This window comes from Musca autumnalis, unplaced genomic scaffold (assembly GCF_047663935.1).
Source record: "Musca autumnalis isolate F117 unplaced genomic scaffold, ASM4766393v1 scaffold_2, whole genome shotgun sequence".
NCBI classification, from domain to species: Eukaryota; Metazoa; Arthropoda; class Insecta; order Diptera; family Muscidae; genus Musca; species Musca autumnalis.
Window position 1 is genome coordinate 98,897,364 of NW_027411755.1, and position 23,790 is coordinate 98,921,153.

At 34.8% G+C, this 23,790-nt stretch overlaps 1 protein-coding gene across 2 annotated transcripts in view; it reads right to left on the reverse strand.

Annotated features, from left to right (window-relative positions):
• mib2 (E3 ubiquitin-protein ligase mind bomb 2) overlaps window positions 1-23,790 on the reverse strand; it is a 361,272-nt gene that overhangs the window by 136,113 nt on the left and 201,369 nt on the right. For both annotated transcript variants that reach the window (XM_073968614.1, XM_073968613.1), the window contains 3 exons: window positions 17,096-17,263; window positions 16,864-17,035; window positions 16,688-16,803 (listed from right to left, as the gene is read on the reverse strand). In XM_073968614.1, the coding sequence (XP_073824715.1) occupies window positions 16,688-16,803; window positions 16,864-17,035; window positions 17,096-17,263 (456 nt within the window). The remainder of the gene's footprint in view (window positions 1-16,687; window positions 16,804-16,863; window positions 17,036-17,095; window positions 17,264-23,790) is intronic.

Genomic DNA, 23,790 nt, shown 5'->3' on the forward strand with positions numbered 1-23,790 from the left:
GTTTTTTGTCTTCTCCGTTTCAACTTAAGGGAGAAAGTAAAAAAACTCACAAATATATGTCAAATAAATCGAGATAATGCTCTTAATCATCGTTTAAGTACATAGTCTAATAGTACGTTTACGTCAAATAAATCCTCAAAAAGAAGGTTAACCCTGCAAAAACCTATAATATAAACAGCATATAAGCCAAGTTTAACATCCCAGAACAGACAAGGAAACTTTTATAATATCGAAGAGTGGAGTCCGATTCTATTTTTAGCACGATGGGACATCTTAGCCTACAATAAATAATAAATCGAGCAAATGGATAAGGTAGTGCCATCGACATATTTGAATACCTATGTTATTTAAAAAATTTTCTTTATGTTGTTGGGGAAATTACAACAATAAAATTTTACTACTTAGGGGTTTAAATTTTCATATTCAATTAGCTGGTTTGATGCCACTGCCCTATGAAACCTTATATAGCTTTAAACAAAGTCATATTGACCATGTAGTGGTGTCACACCAAAAGAAGTGTCAAACGCCTATATAATAAAATTATAATTTCACCAACAAAAAGAAAATGTTGGCATAACATATTCAAAATTTTGTACATAAAAACACAAACTGCATCTCTATTGGATCGATAAAATGGGTTTAAATGCTGATAGGATAGGAAAGATAGGATATTTCACGACGTAATTTGAATGTAATCAAATGCTATTGAAAATATTGGTTCTTTCACAACTTTCTTTGAATGGCTTCAAATGCTGATGAAAAGATCCTTCACGACTTTATTTGAACCAATGCAAAAGATCCAGTGAAATCATGACATCCCATGGAACCACTTTCATAAAATTTTGCTAGGAACTTAGCGACAACTGTAGTGTTTTTCTGCCAGAGGTTTTTGCTGTTTTAAAAGCCTTAGAGCTACTAGAAGAAACGACAGACAACGCAGGTATGACAGCCACGATCTACGAGGATAGCCAGGTAGGCGCTTAGATCCTATACCATTAAATCTAAGATAGTTCAAAATTGTAGGTCTATCCATAAAGCAAGTAATATACCAGGACACTGCGATGTTTAAGGTAATGAGTTAATGAATTGGCAAGGCAAAGCTCTCAATCCTCGGACCTAAAGGTGGAGGACTGTGTCAAGCCACCGCTCTGCTTTTCCTCAGCAAATTCTACGTAAGAATCTGGCAAGACGTACCTGGTTGTAAGGTATCGAAGTCGATCTGGCCGGTTATCTCAGGGCGTAGAACTGCGTCCTTTCTCTCACTACGGAAATCAGAATCGCTCTAGGGGTCATCACTAGCTACTGCGGCATCAGATCTATTACAAGCAAGTGGGATGACAACAACATTGAATACGTAATCAATCGAGCACCTTCCTTGTCGGCGAGCTAGACTGTTGAAGATAGAGAATGTTTGGTGTATACGGGATTGAATCCCTCTCCTACTTTTCCGTAGGAGACTAGGACTAGAAACTGTTTTTTTTTTTAACTCCTCAACTAACTAAATTCAACCACCTCTCTCTCTACTATACAGTGATCGACATTCGTTTAAGCGCAACCCATCTTTTGTGGTTATTCGCTAATTAACTACATTTATTAGGGGTTTCTTTATAAAACAGTTAGTCTTATTACAATTTAACGAATTAGGCACGAAACTTGCTCCATCAAAACTAATCGCGGAAAATTCTCTACAAAAACCTTAAAAATGGTAAGGAGTTCGTTTAAGCGCACCCTACTTAAAAGTACAAAATGTGGACTTAATATTAAGTCTGAGCCAAAATTTATCGTAAATCATTTCTTAGCAGGGCCTATGCTTTCTCCCATGGAGAAAAATCGCGAATCGGAATTGTTGCTATAAAATGGTGACACGCTTTCAGCTAAAAGTTGTACCAACACTCCTAAACCGCTTATAGTCCGGTCAAAATAGACATGCGTATAAGGGGGAAATAGCAAAAATTCCCACAAAGCTGAATTTTGGTGGAGAGCTAGGGTTGGCCATTAGAAGCAACGTCCTAAAAGTCCCCATCGATCCCATGTGTGCAAAACAAGTTATTCGGGGTCAAAGGTCATTTTTGGAGGCATTATTCAGTTTTTTTAATTTTTCTCAAAAACGGTAATACTTAGCAAACGCCCGCTAAAGTAAAAGTTGTAGATTCAATAATTGTCTACAAGATTGGTCTTTACGATTCTTAAAAAAGACTTACCATTTTCGAGATACCTCGATCTAAAGGTCAAATAAAAAATTAGCCGCATAAGTACATTATGAGGCGAACCGGTTAAAGTAACGACACTATGTGTTAGATACTTCCGTAAGCTTTCAAACGATATCCACTTTGCAGTAATCGGTTCAGTAGAACCGGGTCTAACCCGATTTTTAAATTTGGCATTTCGGGTTTAATAACCGGCTAACCGGATCCGCAACCGTTGAAAATTATACATTTCCGTAATCAGCGCAACAAACCCTACCATCGGACAAAACTTGAAAAAAATCGGAGAGTTTTCATTGGGGTCGTTCCCGTTGGGCTTTCGATTATACGTGTGGGTTAAATTGGCTATTTTTGCATAAAATGACTGTAACATTGAATAACTCTACTAAACACACTTCGATTTTGTTGGAATTTTTTTTAGAAGATAGCTAAAATTTCGCTCTTCAAGAAAATATATATTTTTTTGGGGGGACAGACCCGATTACTTCGCTTATTTTAGCCGGTTCGTCTGAATATGTGCATATTTCCCTTATAAGTGCATAAAAATCATGTGTTTTCTAGAACAGCTATATCTCAAGAATGGTTCCTTCTAAGAAAAAAATTATAAAAGCCAAACTTGTAGGTAATTTTTCTGTCTACAATATTTACTTTAGTCACTTTTTGATTAGATCAACCGTTTTCAAAAAATAAATCCGAAAACCTAAAAACCCTTAAATTTTGACCTTTGACCACGAATAATTTTTTTTGCACACATGGGATCGATGGGGACTTTTAGGACGTTGCTTCTAATGGCAAACCCTAGCTCTCCACCAAAATTCAGCTTTGTGGGAATTTTTGTTATTTCAATGTCTATTTTGACCGGACTATTATTTTGGATCATTGATTGTTGCGTAGTGTATTTCACTAGTGCAAACAATAGCTGAGGTAATGCTTAATAGTTTTTATGCTGAATTAAATCAACATCTTATTCTCTTCACGATAATACATTGATTTTCTGTCATTATTTCTTAGTTGCGACCAGGGATGGGAACATTATTTCACTGAAAACTACGCATTTTTACATTTTTTATTAAGATTGGAAATCTACAGGGCCACGGACACTTTCCGATTTCATTTTTGTTTATGCGAAACCAATCGGCCACGTATTTCTAAGAAAAAGTACCCCGCACAATAGGACTTTTATCAATAAAATAATGCTGGGATGTGATTAATTTATTTTTACTTAAATCGCGAAATTATTACTGTTAAAGCACTAAACATGCTAAATTTAATTATTTTCTAGCCATTTTTGTTAAAATCTTTAATTTTTTTTTATCAAATTCGTATGAATTTTGATAACTCCATCCTTTTCAGTTTTTTGTATTTTATAAACATGTGTTACATTGAAATTTTGGCCATATAATAGGTACTGTTATCCTTAAAAAACAGTAAAATGTCATGTAATGATCAACAAGTCGCGATTGTGTGCAAAATTTGTTTAGGTTATCGGAATTTCTGTATATTCCTTACGAAATTGATATCCATCATTCGTGATATGTTTTAAACCACCATATATTTTCGCGGTCAGTTTAAAGTTCTGCGCGATATCGAAGATAAGCACAATAGCGGTATTCACTCATGGTGGTAGATTTAAAACTCTTGTTAATGTACTATATGTACCACACTCTAAACTTTTTCTGTTGAATTTCACAATGATAATGATAGGCAACAAGATGCGACACAAAAATGCGTAGTTTTCAACAGCTTTGTTGTTGTAAGATTTTACGCAAAATATGCTTAAAATTTACACATTTTGAGTTGCGATTTTAAACACAATTTATTGTAATCTGACGCACTTTTCCTTGTAAATATATGCAAATAATTTCTGAATGGGTATAATAAAACTACATTTTGTACGGAGAAAAAATTGTTTTATTTATATAAAAACATAATTTATTTAATTAAAAATACCAATAAAAGTAAATATATATACGGGTATGTTCTGAGACACACTTCAACCTCTCACTTCACGCCTAAAGCATTTTGTTCACCTCATTTACTCCTAGTTTTGCGAATTCCTTGGGGCTAAGATTCATTTTTCAGGCTTCTAAACATCAATTAAAATTATTTATGACACTAAAAATATGTATTTCAAAACTTTTTCGACTTTTAAGTAAAAACAATATCTTCACAACCTTTCGCCCGCTTCGAACAAAGAACCACGAGCAACTAACTCGTGTTTTTTGAGTTTGTTGTTCTTCTGCTTGCTTGGCTTCTGTTTGTGTTTAATTTCAAGCACTTTCTATTGCAATTACAGCTTTTGCAACATTTTATGTTTGAAATTAAGCAGTTTGTGTTTAATTTCAAACATATTCTGTTGAAACTACTGTTTTTCCAATAATTTGTGTTTGAAATTACGCATTTCCATAAATTGCACTATATTTTGTTAATTATTACGCACCTCCTAAAAAATCAACAAAAAATCACAGTGGTTTTCATTGCAATTTTCAACAAATAATTTAGAGTGCAGGGTTTTTCACAACGAAGTGTGAATGTCTTTTTTGTGTATATCGCAAATAAATCAAAACATCTTAATGTCGTCGTAAGTCTATCTTTTAGTTTCAGTTTTATTATACTTTTTCATAAAAAAATGTTTTTTCTTGGCCTCCATTCTTTTATTATTATTTTATTCTTTTTACTTTTCCAATTTTTCTACCAAAAAACAAAACTCCGACATAAAATAAAACTCACAACAAAGTGATGGCACAACAATCAGCTGTTCTGCACCCTTGTAAAAGTACAAGGGAATGTTTACAATACTTTTAGGTCGAGTAAATTAACAACCCTGTGGTAAATTAAACTTTCATGTATTTTGTTGTTGTGGTGTTGTAAACACTTGTAGATCTACAATATTAACAAGATGTACAAGATCTACAAGATCTACAATGCCACTTTACCAACATGAGTGAATACCGCTAATAATACACTCTCGCCGCTACTGCGCACACAGCTGAAAGACAGTTTTCAATATTCAGCGGTCAAATATAGGCGGGTAAGGTGTCATAGTCCAATTTTGACTTTAAAATCAGTCAAATAAGAACAATTGCAATTCGCGTTTTTTATCATTATAAATTTTATTATTATAAATTTGATATAAAGCTTATTTAATGGGTTTTAAGTAGTGTGGGCTTATACGAATGTCGCACAATTTTTAAGGTTTTTAGAAAAAAATCCACGATTAATCGCATCTGTGTCAGTATTCAATTTATTTCCCTTTAAGTTTCTAGCATTATAATACAACTAATTGTTTTGTTTTTAAAATTACTAAAGAATGAAGAAAAACGCTTAGAGATAGCAAACAACCTTAGAGCACACACTCCCCCAAACAATATAACATCGTGGGAAGAAACCTGCAACAAGCTCAAAAACATAGCAATAACTCACGTGGGATACACCAAGAAAAGCGAACGAAAGGAATGGATCTCAGACGACACCTGGAGTCTAATCCAGGAGCGAAATCGTATAAAGCAACAAGCCTTAGGTGATGTATCGAAGAAGGACCGATGTAAAACCGTGGCAAAAATGGTAAAACAATCGGCGCGAAACGACAAAAGGATTTACGCAGAAGCAATGGCAAAGGAAGCAGAAGCAGCAGCGGGATCAAACAACATGAAAGAGCTCTACAAAATAATAAAACGCTATACAAACAATTCGCAAATCCGTTCACAACCAATAAGAGACATGAACGGTAAACTATTAACAAACGCCGAAGAACAAACGAAACATTGGAAACAGCATTTTGAAAAAATAAGCAATATCGATGGTGATGATAGCGAGTCCGTCCACTTGGTCCAGCAAGTTAATAAAAATTAAAATGTGGATAACTCCATAAATACTGATGCCCCCACAATAGCTGAAATTGCAACAGCCATAATTAAACTGAAAAGAAACAAGGCGCCAGGAGAAGATGGTATACCACCCGAACTCTTCCAAGTTGACCCCACAACAACGGCAAGAATTATACACTCGCACATAAACGAGGCGTGGATAAATGAGTGGCTACCTAGTGCATGGACGAAAGGCACCATAATTAAACTGCCGAAAAAGGTGATCTGGCGGGGAATAAAATTATTGCAATCATAATAAATGACAGCCTGCAACCTATTGAAAAAACGTTGCGGGATGAACAGGCTGGGTTCCGCCCACATCGAAGCTGCGTCGACCAGACAAACACCCTGCGCGTAATAATAGAACAATCTATAGAATGGCGAACACCACTCTATCTCGTCTTCATAGATTTTCGAAAAGCGTTCGATTCTATTAAACGCAATGCAATTTGGTCCGTATTACAAAAAAAAGGGGGTGCCGCCAAAAATTATAAATATCATAAAATCAATGTATAATAACGCAACTCTTCAAGTAAAACATAACAACATAATGAGTGAGTCTTTCAAAACTAACGCTGGGGTGAAGCAAGGTTGTCCCTTATCCCCGTTACTTTTTGCGCTAGTTCTCGACGATATCATGGAGAAGATATGTTCGAAGAAAAGAGGTATTATTGGGACTCTCCATCGACATCTAGAAGACCTGGACTTTGCCGATGATATTTGTCTTATGTCGCACAAGTTTACCGACATGCAAGATAAAGTAAACGAGCTTGTTCTTCTAGCCAAAGATGTTGGCCTCGAAATTAACACAAAGAAGACGCAAGCAATGCGCATAAATTATTCAAGTGACAACCACATAAAAATTAACAACGCACCAATACAATATGTGAAATCGTTTTGCTATTTAGGATGCTTCATGGATATTGACCGTGGAGTGGAAGAAGATGTCAATAGTAAGCTAAATAAAGCCAGATCTGCGTTTGGTCGCCTCAGCAAAACATGGAGGTCATAATATCTCTCGCTCCAAACAAAACTGCGCTTATTCAACGCATGCGTAAAACCAATTTTGCCATATGGGAGCGAAACCTGGCTCTTTTCAAACGGAATAATTCAAAAACTACAAGCCTTCATAAACAGATGCTTAAGAAGAATTTGCGGCATCTTTTGGCTAAAAACAACTTCTAATCTTGAATTGTGGAACAAAACCAATGAAGAACCAATAAAACGCCAGATTACAAGAAGAAAATGGAAGTGGATAGGCCACACACTTCGAAAAGATGCTGGTAGCATCTCCAGATGTGGCTTAGATTGGAACCCCCAAGGCACTAGACGTCCAGGAAGGCCCAGAATCACGTGGCGCAGAACAGTTTCTATGGAACTTAAAAGATTAAACATGTCCTGGCAAGAAGTTAAATTTATATGTAATAATAGAGAAGAATGGAATTTTCTTGTAAATGCCCTATGTTCCCAGGTGGAATGAGTAAAGGAAAAAAAATTGTTTTGTAATGAAAAACTTAATAAAACTTATTTAGTTCGCGAGTATATACAAATATACACAAAAACTTGTCTTGCGCTTAAACGAATGTTGACCACTGTATTTATTGTCCTTCCAACTATATTCCGTCTCTACACTTTCCTTCCCCTTTTTAACTAATTTCAGGACGAGCTCGTATCCATCAGAACAACACATTTATTACCACAATTGCCAACTAAACACACCTCGATCCACATCAACTCCAACCAAAACATCTGTAAATCAATAGCCATAACCATTACCACATGCACTCCATCGTAAATTCACCACCTGAACACCGCAAGCCTACGCACAGTGGGAAAAATACCGATCTAGCGTGCAGAAAATCAAAAAATGGACTTAAAGGAAACTATGAAACGTTAGTACAGTATTAAACTAGAGGGTTGACTGTACTACTTAACGGCGTATATAATAATTAGAATTAATTAGTAGGAACGGAATAACGGTACATTTAATATAGATATTTTTTAAAGTGTTCACGATGATGTTTTTTAATCGAAAAATTGTGATGGACGTATGCAGTCTGTGAACATATTACTGTCGAATCTTTTGTATTTTTGACTTATCGTAAAGGTATTTAATTAAATTTATCGGTTTTATAAGCCATGAGTTACATAAATTTAGATGTTATTGGCTAATTATATGTAACGTCCATTTTATTCCATTTCTGCAATTAAAAAAGGGGTAAAGTACAGAATCGGATCGAAATATTTTTTTTTTATTTTTTGTATATCTTGTCCAGAATAACATCTCAAATTATTTCCTGTGACTTATTGCGATTTTTGAATTCAAATAAAATGAAGATACTGGGAAACATATTTTTATAACATATCAGATATCAATTGCAATTGATCACAGCATAGCAGATAAGAAAATATAAATTGAAAAAGGTCGTCCTTCGGTCGCTATGAAATGGGTGGACGTAGGAAACTGTAGGAAACGTAGGATAGTAGTGACATGCCTCTAACCAAACTGTTAAATTCAAGTTTTTATTACTAAAAAGTGCAGAATAGACACATTTTGGACTCGTACACCCAATATATATTTATGAATGAATTGCTTGTGAAATGGCATCTATGAATTTATAACTCAATACATAAAATTACAACAAAATCGGCTGAAAAAATTACCTCAGGAAATTACCGTGGAATTCAGAGACAAGAAGTCCAAACCCCGTAGAGTGAAGCAGGGAGTTCCCCAAGGAGGGGTGATATCTCCGGAACTGTTTAACCTCTACCTCTCTGCAATTCCACGCCCTCCCGACGGCATTGAGTTAATTACGTACGCGGATGATTGTACACTCATGGCGTCAGGTCCCAATATCGGTAACGTTTGTGAAAGGCTAAATGCCTATCTCATTGATCTTGTAGAGTTTTTCCACGCGAGGAATATGAAAATATCCACCACTAAGTCAACAGCCACACTGTTCACCACATGGACGGCGCAAATGAAGCTCCCACTGAATGTGCAGGTCGACGGTGCAACTATTCCGACCACAAACTACCGCAAAGTCCTACGGGTCACATTCGATAGCATGTATAAGTCGTCCCAGCATACTACAGTTATCTGCGATAAGCTGAGAAACAGGAACAAGGTCCTCAAGTCCCTAGCCGGCAGCACTTGAGGTGCGGATAAAGAAACCTTGTTAACCACATACAACGCAATAGGCCGGTCTGTGGTAAGCTATGCGGCGCCAGCGTGGTTTGCTAACGTAAGTGATACGCAATGGGATAAACTACAAATCTGTCAGAATGCTGCCCTGAGAACAGCTACAGGGTGTCACCTCATGTCTGCAGTGGACCATTTACATGAGGAGACAAAGATCCTTCCTGTGAGTCGTCACAACAGGATGTTGACGATGCAGTACTTGCTTGGATGCTATAGGCAAGACCACCCAAATCACCATCTGGTGGATATGCCTGAACCCCCCTAGGCGAGTAAGGGAGGATTATAGAGATCTAGAGAGAGAGGTCCAAAGATATAAAAGAGAACCTCTAGATCAACGTGCATACCAGGCAGGTTTAAGAGACATTCATACTGATGCGGTTGCAGAGGCTCTGGCAGCCTACAGTGTGAATATAGTCCTCGAAGATCATCCACCACCCGTGGCAGCGGAAGAGCAGGAGCTGCCAAGACAAACGAGAGTCGTGTTGGCGCAACTAAGATCTGGTTGGTGCAGCCGCCTTAATTCTTACTGGGCCAGGATTGATGGCACGCGGAATATCTGCCCAGCATGTGGCACCGGTCCGCATACTACGCAGCACCTGTTTAACTGCCCAGCCAACCCGACTGACTTAACTCCTCTCATATTATATTAAGGTAACTTTTAGCTAGGTAACAGGTAATTTTCTTTCTTGAATATGTATCATGAAAGTCATCTTGCATCAAGGGGTTTACCTGAACGTGCTGCCCTTGAGGTGGAGTTTATTGCCTTTTATTATACCTGCTGTTTTTCCAATAGTTGACTAATATGCATTCCCTACAATTTTATGAAAAAGTATTGAAGGTTTTATGTGGAAAGTCATTAAAGGGTTTCAATAACGTAAGATTCATGCTAATTTCGGCACCCTTTATGAGGATCAGATACGGGTATAGATGTACATACTCATTAATCAGTTACATATGAATGGAAAAATCCATATTTTATGGAGGTTTATTCATAGATTCTTTCTCACACAATATGTGATACAGGTATAGACGTTTTTTTTTACAGTACTTCTATCAACCATCGATATAGGGAGCTGCTATCTAAATAAGTCCTTAAACTACTGCAGGATCCGATCTTAACACCAATTCGATTCTGATAGTGATTAGTATTTAAGAAATAATGAATACAATGTATAAAGTATACATAATTTAGTTTTTAAGATTAATAATCTGTAACCAAATACTTAGAATATATGTAAATATATATGTAAGACTAAATTCCGAATTTCAGCCATTTCTGTTGGATAATGCGGGTAAAATCGTCCAAATTATTTTTATTTTCTGCACGCTAGATCTGCATTTTTTCCCACTGTGCTACGCTTGCATCACCATCAATCATCACAGCAATTAACTAAATTACAGTTGATCTTCTATACACTCCTCACCGAAACATCTTTCACACCCAACAATATGGCCGGAACTACACAACACCCCTCATCATCCAAAGCCCACGCTCCACACTACTACATCACGGGTTATCATGAACGACAATTCCCCGTGAATTTTTTCACTTTCTCCCTTAAGTTGCAACGGCGGAAAAACAAAACTCACGGGGAAATTTCATTCATGATAACCCTCCACATCAATAATCATCTCTACATATACATACTATAAAATATTCAGATATAAATATGTATCAAATAAATAATGTAATAAATAAGTACGGTAAGATACTGGATTTAGTATTTGTGAATAATACTCTAAATTTTGAAATTTCGAGAATTCATCCTGTATCTATTCCTGAAGATTACCATCATCCCTCACTTTGTATACAGTTGATTTATAACTCCCCAATTTCAACACCACTAACTTCTAGAACATTCAAATCTGTTTTCAACTTTAAGAAAACTAACTTTCAAAAACTGAATCTTCTCATTACTACCACGGAATGGGCCTCTTTGTTTCACTGTAATAACCAATTTGACCTTGAACAGGCTGTTAATAAATTTTATGACGTACTAAATAATTTTCTTAATGAATGTGTACCAAAAGTTAGAATAAATTCTTCTAATAAGTTGCCGTGGATTACATCCGAATTGTCCGCTCTTAAAAACTCTAAAAATAGACTTTCAAAAAATTTTAAAAGTCGGGATCTACTATAGATTATTCAAATTATTCCATTGCCAGATCAAAGTACAACATTGAATCTCACAGGTCATATAAAATTTACATTGATAAAATTAAGATAAATATTAAATCCGATCCAAAATCATTTTATGATTTTGTTAATTTAAAACGAAAAAGTACCCGTAGACCTCATTTAATAAAATATAAAAATAAGGCGTAGGCGATCGTGATATCGCTGAATGTTTTGCTAGCTTCTTTGCTTCAACATATTCGTATAGCAATAGTTTCTTGGATACTCAATATCCATATCAGTTACGTAACATGGCCCTTTTGGTCATTTAAACTTGCCGACAAAAATCATGATTAGGATTAAAGTTAAAAAGTGTTGCGGAGGAGGTACTTGAAGGAATGGACCGACATAGTCCATTATGGAAGTGGATCTTATTTTGGGAGTCATATCTTTTTGATAGATATGGCGCTTACTAGTCATTTCAGTGGGTCATCGTATTCATTTTGGACCAGTATGCCAGGAAGCATGGACTTGTCCACGGAAAACATAATATCGTTATAGACATGACCACAATGAACACCATCGGTATACATTAACAAACGATCATTGAACTTTTATGGGAGAGATACCTTAAGAAGAGGACCTATATGGGCCATTTTAGATGTTGAACTAAATTTGGACAAAATATTAGGAGATTCAAAGTTTGGACCAAATTGGTTGATCGGTTCGGGAGTTATCGTGTTCTCCAACCACTACACTTTCGGACTGTTTTCTAAAGAAGTATGGACTTGCCTCTGAAAAAAGCTTTTACCGTCATAATTGAGGCAGCAAATTCAAGTAGCTTCATCAAAAATCAAAGTGATTCGAGAGAAGGTCTTAAAGTGAACTTATCCGAAATTTTGTGTGGGAGGTACCCGAAGGAGTGGACAATATAGTCCATATTCAAACCTAATCTATATCTGGTAAATACATTTGGATGTATAAAGTATGAACCAAATCGGTCACTCCCTTCAAGAGTTATCGTGGCCACATTTTTTCGAACATTTCCGAACATTTTTTAATTTTTGTGGGGGAGGTACCTGAAGGAGTGGACCGATATGGCTTATCTTCGAACTTAAACTAAGTTTGAACAAAATAATGCGAAGGCTGAATTTTGGACCGAATCGGCAAATCCGCTCGAGTGTTATCTTGCGCTCCTACCCTTACACACAGTGTCACAGGGGCTTTTTGCACCTTTCAGGCTATTTTTACAGGAAGTATGGACTTGCCCCTGATGAAACTTGTACCATCGTAAAGGGGTCATTGAATACAAGTTGTTACAGCAAAAATCAAAACGATTCGAGAGCAGCTCCTAAACTGAACTTTTCCGAAATTTTGTGTGGAAGGTACCCGAAGGAATGGACCGATTGAGCCCCTATTGGAACCTTATTTAAGTCTGGTAGAAATTTCACGATGTGCAAAGTATGAACAAAATCGGTTACTCCCTTCAAGAGTTATCGTGCGCACAAATTTTCTGAACATTTTCGAACTTTTGTGGGCGAGGTACCGGAAGAAGTGGACCGATATAACCCATCTTCGAACTTAAACTAAGTTTGGACAAAATATTGCGAAACCCAAATTTTGGACCAAATCGGTTCATCCGTTCGAGAGTTATCGTGCGCACCAGCCAGCCAGACAGACAGACGGACGGACATTGCTAGATCGACTCCAAATTGTCTGAAACACATTTCGTCCAAACATACTTGGGGTCTAAAACCATTATTTCGATGAGGCACATTTTGCCCGTATGAAAGTGTATATACCCTCGTTAGCATAAATGCTGAGGGTATAAAAATTGAAATCACTGCACATTCTACTTACAGGTTCACATGAAAAATAATTCGTGCGATGAAGATCAGTATACAATATTTGATAGTTTCTACTACATCTAATAGGAACATTTAATCTAATAGAAGAAATAAGGAAGTCTGAAGGTATATCGCCATTTAAAATTTTAAGTACAAAAATAGTGTTCATCATTATGCGTCTGCTTTTTAATGTGGGTAATCGTATTAATTTTAGCCTGCTAGTGTATGGAGGAAGGCCAAGGTCACCATTCCAATGAAAACTTCTCAAGGCAAAGAGTAAGAAATGTTTTTGAACAGATTCTATTTTATCGGCATAAATTCCATAGCAAGGATTCCATATTACTGATCCATATTCTAATATGGGCCTAACAAGGGAAACAAATAATTGCTTAGTAACATATGGGTCTAAAAATTCCTTAGCCCATCGTTTTATAAAACCTAATACACCATTTGCTTTATTCACCATTGATATAATGTGATTATTAAAATCTAATTTTGGATCCATTAAAATGCCGAGATCAATAAACGATACTACGGGCATCAAATCTGTCCCATTAATTTTATAATAACCTGTAATTGGATAAGCACATATGTTTACATTTTTTAGAGCGAAGCTATTTAGATCGTTTTGAAGTAGATCAATACTTTCTTGAGACTTATGAGTATAGTAAATTTTAACATTAATTATTATAATAATAATAATAATAATATTAACTAAATCGGATCTTTATTTAAAATGTTTGTTGAACATTGTATTATTACAATCTGGATTAAATAGCATTCGACGCCGCTGGATTGGACATTTATAAAATTATAAAGCACAGCCCTTCCTATCAAATTGTCCATATGTTATTATTATATTTATCTAAAATAGAAATAACAATAGTATAAACAACGTTTTAGAAAATGCGCAAACAAACTTACACTTACATTTAATATAAAACATGTGCGAATTTCATCACAAAATAACTTGTTCCGTTACGTCTTTGTCACTTAACAGCTGCGAAATATGTAACTAAATTCTGAACACATGGAAGGGTGAAATGCGACAAACTTCATGAAAGGGTATTCATTTTGTCAAATAATGTAGGAAAATATCCAATTTTAAGAAAGATTTCGGAAAATTTATCAATAAAAAATGGGTGGGGCATGGCCAGACTCATGTGTTACGAATGTGTAGCTCCTTTTCAGGTGATCCTTTAGACTTCGTGTTTCTTTCGTTGGAAAGCTAAGAAAATTTACCTGGAATCTCAGGTTCATAGCTTTGTTGTAACCCAGTTTAAAATGCAAAATAAAATGAAAAAGGCCTGGCCAAACTCAGGTGTCCAACGGAGGGTTAAACTGTAAACGTAACTTATTGGAGGTTTTTCCTATATAACAAACTATTCCTAAACACAAAACATTTCTTATTAAAACTTGTGAACAGCTTCGAAAAATGTACGAAACGAAAGTGCGCAGCACTGTATATCATAATTCTATGCCAAACCATTAGTTAATTCGACCTGCTTATGAATGGGATATTAATTAGATTTCTGTTTTAGTCTTCCGCATGGTAATAGATCATGATTTAAAATAATTCATCTATATATAAAGTCGAAAAATGTTTGTATGTTTGTTTGAAATTTATGGACACAAAAACCGCTGAATCGATCTTGCTGAAATGTATATATTACTACATCGCCTGAAAGTAACATAGGCCATAAAAAGTTTTGAAATTCCGCTTTGATCCGGAGATATAGCATCAGTATCGGAGGTAACTCCAAAATATGCAAATATCTATATAACGGTTTCAGCTACAGTCTCCAAATTTAGAATGTGTGACGAAATTTGGTCTACAAATAAATGTGCCAAAATATATCGAAATCGGTTCAGATTTGGATATAGCTCCCATACATATTTTCGTCTGATTTCAAGTATTTGATGCACAAAAAACGCTATATATGTCCGATTTGAATGAAATTTGGAATGTGTGACGGAATTTGGCCTATAACTACCCAGCAAAATTTATTTGAAGTTGTTCTATGTGAAGTAGTGATTGAAAAGCTTTTTTAGAAGCAGTCCACGCAGAGTCATTAAAAATGTATTCCGTTCTTCACATTTTGACAATGTCCGATTTGAATCCATTTCATAAAATGTTCACATTTTAGCAATGTTTACATTTATAATAACTTTTTGCAAATAAAATTCTTAAGATCACAAGAAACAATTTATTTTACGGTATGGGTAATCATGGGTCCAAGAAATGTCAGACTGCATCTTTGTAGCCAAGAAAGTAGTTGAATCATGAGTGCAAGTGGCTATGTCTTTTTACGTGAAAGAAGTCATGATTTTTACAAGGACATAGTGCAGCTAGAATGCAATCAATTTTAGATGACTCTATGCAAGAAGCATTTTAAGATGTTTTTGCGTAATTTTGTGTAATAAAAGCTAACTTTCTAGAATAAAAGTATTTGATTTTGCACTCAGTCGCTTTTTATAATGATTTATTTGAGATATTCCATTGTTTTATATTCATTATATTTCAATTTCATTAAGACGATCTACGATCTAGGACTACTGTTTTTTTTTTTTTTTTTTTTTTTTGTCAAACAAAAATGTTCTACAAAAACATGAGTTTGAACGAATTTCAATTCGAATCGTCCTAGAGAAACAGGCCATAAATATTAATTTAAAGCTACCACAACTCTTTTAAATAATTTTTCCAAATGACCCTGAGGTCTCAAATCAGTGCAAAATCCTCGCTTAATAAATGTTAACTTCTCCCATATCCTCGCTTGCCAATCAATTTTTAAACGAATCGAAAAATCAATTCAAAATACTTTCCATGGAATGTATATTTATTCACTACAAAGAACTAATGCAAAATGTGTGCTCAAGAAGCAAATTAGACAGTATCCTCACTGCACCATGCCCTTGTAAAATTCATGACTTCTTTCACATAAAAAGATGTAGTCCGAAATCACTTGCATTCATGATTCAACTACTACAAACATTTTGCTGGGCAAGTCTACCAAAATATATCGAAATCGGTTCAGATTTGGATATAGCTCCCACATATATTTTCGTCCGATTTCAAGTATTTGAAGCACCAAAAACGCTATATTTCCGATTTGAATGAAATTTGGAATGTGTGACGGAATTTGGGCTATAACTATATGTACCAAAATATATCGAAATAGGTTCAGATTTGGATATTGCTGCCATATATATTTTCGTCCGATTTCAAGTATTTGATGCACCAAAAACGTTATGTATGTCCGATTTCAATGAAATTTGGAATGTGTGACGGAATTTGGCCTACAAGTAAATGTGCTGCGGGGTAGCGAAGCGCACCGGGCTCAGCTAGTTGAAAATAAAATAAGCTTATTGAAACATTCATATTTTTATCAGTTCGGTTATTGCCATCATATTGTATATATTATTTTTACAAAAATATGTTTACTTTGTATTACCTTCCCCGCCATCTTGTTGGCCCCACTCCCAATCAGGACCACGAGCTACTTGCGCTCCAACGAAAATACCTTTTAGTTGAATCCGTTTGCTGCCTTTTCTAGGCGGTACTCGTACACTAAAAACATTCATTTTGTTAGTACGCAAACATATAATTCTACCTTCATATAATACTCACCCTAAGGAGGTAGGTGTCGTATACCTAATGAAAGGATGTTCTTTATCGTGTAAATCAGCCCCATAGCAAGTGGAGCAGAGATGATAGTTCGCACATTGTTCACATTTGAATACAATGCCAGCTATTCCCCCTTTAGAACAGCCATCACATACTACATTAGGATGACGGACGCCTTAATGAAAAATAATTACTATAACAAAATTCAAAAATTGCTGAAGTAGTTAAATCTTACCGACTTGTGCATTATCCACTATTATTAAATCATATTGATTTTGATACCCGACGCGATAATTCGTTCTATGGCCAGAATCCCAATTTACAACCACCGTGTTTTCTGGAGAATGTACAGATCCCAAACGTCCGATTTCGCAAACAGTACCTACGTGTCCTTCTCCTTCATCTGCGGTAAATAAACGAAAATAAAATAAATTTTTTTACAATGAGACAAAATGTAGTGTATCCTTAGTTGTAAGTTTAACATTGATGGTCAAGAATTGATACATTAGGGTAATCTCTTTTCCTGTTAATGTTGAGTAACTATGCTTAAAACTATTTTCTCATATATTTTTAATTAGATAATACCGTTTTTCCATATTTATATATTAAAACAATTACCAACAAAAATGCACATAACATTATAAACTTAGTATAACATGCCGTGTCGCGTTGTAGTGAGAATATTGAAACACTTGGCAAATTATCTACGATTAGAGAGCACTTATGAGTTTTGTATACAATGCTAAATACGATGACACTTATTTTACACTTTACACAAAACCAACGGTCGTGTAGCGTCGCACAGTGTCACGACAGTGGCAAAAAATCATCAAAAGCGAGTACCTCGGAGTTTAAACGTATTGATGAGAATCGATAGAAAACCTTCCTATTAGACGGATTTTGAATTTTAGTATTGATAAATCAAGTAGTATTGTCCATATGAGGGTTCAAATCCCATATCAAATATTTGAATGAGTAAATTAACGGTAGTTATAAAACTGATTTTTAAGCTGCTTTGGATGTAGAAAACTTGGCTTCACATTTGTTTCAAAGTATATAGTGTATGTGGTTACAGTTACCCAGGCTTGTAGTTTTTACAGTGTTTTATTTAACTTGCTTTGTTGGTGTCCGTTTAGTCCAAATGTAGTAACTCATTTTTGCAGTTGAAACTTTGCATACTTTTCAGATTTGGATGGCAATACATGAATATGAAACCAAAACCAATATGGGTCCATTTTTCCTATAGCCCCATACAGTGGTACCACCCGATTTAGTTTAAATATACTAACTAATTTTTAACACAGTTGCAGTTGACCAATCGAACTGAAACTTTGCACACTTTTCAGATTTGGATGACAATACATGAATATGAAACCAAAACCAATATGGGTCCATATTTTCCTATAGCCGCCAAATACCGGTAACACTCGAATCGGCCAAAAAAAATGTAAAGTTAAAAATTAAAAATAATTCTTCTTCCTCCATCATGAGGAAGAATATACTTATTAAGGCTAAGCGACAAATTATTTTCTAGTTTTAAATGCATTTATAAATAAAACACTGAAGTTAATTTTTTAAATTATTTTTTATTAGTTCATCAAATTTGTGAACAAATTTTAAAAAAATTAGTGGAGTAGAAAAAAATTGTATAAAAGTGTATACCGATATTATTTGCTGTTTTAGTTGTGAAAAGTAAGTACTTCATGTCAAAATGAGTTCGTTTTAAATTCAGGTTTATTTAAAATACAAAGCAATTCTTCAATAAAATAAAATGTTACAAAAATAGTTTATGTAGTGTGCTTAAGCCTTTCTTGAAAGCGTCGGCTCTCGCTCAATGCACAATGACGACTAAATCGCTCATTTTGATACTTGACAATTCGGCCTCTCGTAACTCTTCGTCCCTCCTTAGCGAGCTATCACCGGATTCACATTCATCTTCGACTTGTAACATTGGATCACCATAGCACCAGGGATTTATTGACATAAGACCGCAATATTTCCTTTGCTTTAAACTTAAATCGGGCAGGTCCTCTACCATATGACGATCATTTCCAATGATCCTTGTCACGATATATGGTCCTTATACCGGGCGTTTGTACATAGTAGGTTTAGCATGACGATTGTCAAACCTTTCCTTCCACTTCTTCTTTAGAGACTTGATTTTAGAAGCTATCTGCTTTCTAATTGCTTTTAGATCATAATTCTCTCGTTGTTCATCCCCAAGCGCTGATTCGATTACAACTGACATCTCTTATATTAATTTGAATATTAGGTCATTCGGACTGAACTTCGTAATTGCATTCGGCTGCGAATTTATACCCCATTGTAATGTTGGTACCTTTGTTTCCCATACATTTGTAGCACCCTTTAGACATTTCAGAGAATTTAAAACTGTTTGGTTTTATCCGTTCGGCTTGGACATTAGCTCGCGTTGTTGCAATTTGCACATGCTGGATTCCGTCCCGTTCCACCAACTGTTTGAACTCCTTTGACGTGGCTGTCCAAATACTGACATTACATCTTGCAAAGTTGTTATAACAGGGCTGTCTTTGTATTTCTTGTGGGCTTAATTATTGTGTGTTTGCTGAACGAACAAACAATCACTAGGACGTACTGATTCCCTTTCTTACTTTTAGGGACGCACATGTGGTCGATGTTGATACTCTTGAATGGAATTGCTAGCATTTCTTCGATATGTAGCTCGCCTCCTTTGACCTTGCTGTAGCAACCTTGTTGTAGGAACCAAAAATCTCATTGAAGTCTTTGAATAGTTTCTCAAGATGGAATTGTCCCAAGTCATCATGACATGCTTTAATGTAGTGTATTTACACAAAAGAAACTTATTTGCTTCGAATCCAAATGCTTAATGTTCTTTTATTTTAAATTCAACAACATAACAAGCAGTGTGACCAGATCTAAAAAGGTATTGCAGCTAAATCTGCTTTGAAATTATGCTAAAAAATGCTAAAATAAATATTAAAATGCCAAAAATAATGCTAAATTTAAAAACGTCGTTTTTTATATATTATTATTTTTTATATATTATCTGCAACAATATGGAAGGTAAATTAAGATATAACACTCTGGAAACATGCGTCTTTTGTTTGCAGGCGAAGATTGACTATATTGGTCCATGTTTTGGTATAGCCCGCATATAACGGTTCCGGCCGATTTCAGGTATTTTGTTGTTTGTGTCTGCGTTGTCAGGCCGAATTAGCTATGATCTGGTATTTAAAATTTCCAAAAAACTGATCCAGCAAAAATTGTAAACATAGGGTCCCCCTTTTGGAATAGCCCCCATATAACGTTACCACCCGATTTCTAGTATTTTGACGTTTTTAGCTACATTTTCAGACCGTATTACCTATAACTTAGCATTTAGCGCTCCTAGGGGTAAAAAAACGATCTACCAAAAACTGCCAACATGGGTTCATTTTTTGGAGTAGCCTTAAATAACGGGTATTTTTACATATGTTGTTAGCTACATTTTGAGAGCTGGGCTGGATTCTTATTCTTTGAAAAATTTAAAATGAAAAATATTTTCTTTACAATTTTTTTTTCATTTGACATTTATTTCATTTAAAACATTTTTCATTGCACGTATTCAGAGAAACAGAATTGAGACCCAGATCGAATAAGCTGTAATTTCGTACTTAGGAGTTTCAACAAAATTGTGGACATATGTCAATATACAGTTACTGTCCGGTTTCAGGTATTTTAAGTTTTTATATACATTTTCGGTTTAAATTGGCTGTAATTAGCATTTAAGCTTCGTAGTGATCAAAAACGTCACCGCCAAAGTTGTGGACATAGGCTAAGGTTTCGGAATAGGTCTTATAAAGTGGTACCGGCTGATTTAAGGTACTTAGGGGTCATATGGGTTTAACGAGGTTATAAAACTTTTTCAGCATAAATCGCGGACACATGCCCACGACTCGGTGCCTCGCTTATAACGACGCCGCTGATTTTAGCTTTTTATGTTTAAATCTAAATTTTCAGGCAAAATTGGATGTCATTTGATATTTATAGGTCCCAGTGGTCAAAAAACTTTTCCACCTAAAATAATGGCATTAGTACTTTCGTAACAAAAATAAAAACTATTCCATATCAGTTCAGAATATTTCATGGTGGAAAGTATAACAAGTTCGGCTCGGCCAAACCTAACTAAATGTATAATAACCTAATTAAATGTATAAAAATTAACTAAAAATTATTAGTTTTTTATAAAAAGTACTAATATATTTCGCATTTTAAGGATAGAATAATGCTAAATTAATAATTGAAATATGCTAAAGAATATGCTAAATGGAAAATTTGAGGCTAAATACAAAAAATAATGCTAAATTTAGCTGCAAAAATGCTAAAATGGTCACACTGATAACAAGCTTAAAACTAACAACCCACTAAACAATTGTTGCCGAGCGCTCTGATGTTAGATTTTTTTAAGAGTTTTTCCAATGTATGATCAGAAAATATTCCGATTTCTCAAAATTTCCTTCAGAAGTTGAACCTATTATCAGCCATTTTTTTAAGGAATCTCTGCACATTTTCTTGTGCTTGTTTTCGAAAATCTGCCAATATTCTGCACATTCTCTGATGGGAAATTTTGATTCCTTTCTCTTTGTCGCTAGTAAATTCCAAGAGAGATTATTTTAAGAACTACAAAGACATGGTAGATTTTTTGTTTTGTTTGCATGCTGTGGTTTGTTTTTTTTTTTTAGTTATTTAGCAACTGTTAATTGACAAAGACGTAGCGGAACAAGTTATTTTGTGATTTAAATCGCAAATTGTTTGCAAACACATAATGGAATAATCAATATTTTTTAATTATATTTTAGGAAAATAAAATAAAAGCATTCGAAAACTTTATCAGGAAGGACTGCGACTATAATTTTGCAATTTTTGCGGGCAGCAGCGGTGAATAATATAATAAATTCACATTGTAATTATTTAAATTGCAAGAAATTCGAATCAAATCCGAGTAAAGATTAAGAATTTTGGGCGAATATATTTGGAACATCTAATGAAACATCAGAATAGTTTCCGACTTTCGGATAGAATATAGCAATTTTTTTAGAATAAGTTCCGAAACTTTCCAGAATCTCGAAACACATCTCCGAAATGTATTTCATTTTCTGCACATTTTCGAATACTTCTTCAGAGTTTTGTCCGAGATTGTTCCGAAAAGCAAAATTTACTTCAGATTTTTTTACGAAATTTCTTCAGAATTCGAAACTAATTTTTGTGGAAACTCGAATGCTCTTTTCGAATTTCCTTTAACAAATTGTTCCGAATTCTGCGAACCGCTTCACACAAAAACGGACATGTTTTGCATACGAAGACGGCATCAGAAATGGAAACTTGTGCAGAGATTTCGTCCGAATTCGGTACGATTTCGGCAAAAATTGTTTAGTGGGAAGTGGTTACGTATGTTTATGTGTGTGTGCATATACAAGTTCCCAGCCAACAATTTTTGCCGAGATCGTACCGAATTCGGAGGTATTTTCTGCACAAGTTTCCATTTCTGATGCCGTAATCGCACGCAAAACAGGTCCGCATTTGTGTGAAGCGGTTCGCAGAATTCGGAACGTTTTGTCGAGGGAAATTCGGAAAGAACATTCTAGTTTCTACACGAATTCGTTTAGAATTCGAAAGATTTTCTGATAACACTCTGAAGAAATATTCGAAAATCTGAAGAAAAAAGAATTCTTTTCGGAGATTTGTTTCGAGATTATGAAAATTTTCGGAACAAATTCTAAAAAAAATCTAGATATTTTATCCGTAAATCGGAAACTATTCTGATGTTTTATTAGATATTCTAAATATTTTCTCCCAAAATTCTAAATGTTTATTAGGATACGATTCGAATTTCTCATTTATTAAATTGGAACTTTATTTAAAATATGTATTTGTTGAACTTTTTATTATTACAATGTTGATGAAATAGTATTCGTCGCTGCTGCCCACTGAGTTGCACATTTATAAAATCATAAAGCACAGTCCTTGCGAACAAATTTTCCATTTGATTTTTCTAAAATAGAAATAACAATATTATAAACAACGTTTTAGAAAATGTGTATACAATCTTACACTTTCATTTATTGTAAAACATGTGCCAATTTCATCACAAAATAACTTGTTCCGTTACGTCTTATTCACTTAACAGCTGCAAAATAACTAAAAAAAACAAGCAATATCGTGGAGACACAAAAAATCTCTCCCTTGCCTTTAAATCAACTCTCGACGAATGTTCGGCAATTTTGTTCCCGAGAGAGAGAGAAACGAATCAAAATTTCCCATAAGAGTATGTGCAGATTACTCGCAACATTTTCGAAAACAAGCGCACGAAAGTGTGCAGAAATTCTTAAACGAAATCTTGCTGAAGATCACTTCAATTTCTGAGGGAAATTTTGAGAATACCGTACATTTTCTGAACAAACTTTGGAAAACCTCTTAAAAGAATCTAATATCAGAGCCCTCTGTAAAAGTTGTTTACTGGGTTACCATGTATCTTTATCACTCAGGATACATAGATGAGAGTGAGAGTGAGTGAGGCTTGTAACTGCATACAATAAATAGCAATAATAAATAGGAAGAAGATCAACCTGTATATTAGGTTGGGCCATACAAAATATGTATTAGGGTAGACCGAAACACAAATACTCTATATGCTCCCCCTAAAGCTGGCAATTAACATAAAATTGAAAAATGTCAATATTTATGCACAAAATAAACTCATTGAGTGCAGATAATAAATAACGATATTTTGAATTCATATTTAGTTACTGACTTAATGGTTGAATCATAAAAATATATAATGATACCAATTAATGAAACAATTGTTTTTTACACAAATTGTCTTTTCTTTTTTTTTTCAAAATAGTCTGGCTTAATCCCATTGTTGTCGTTTTAATATTTTAAAACAACTAG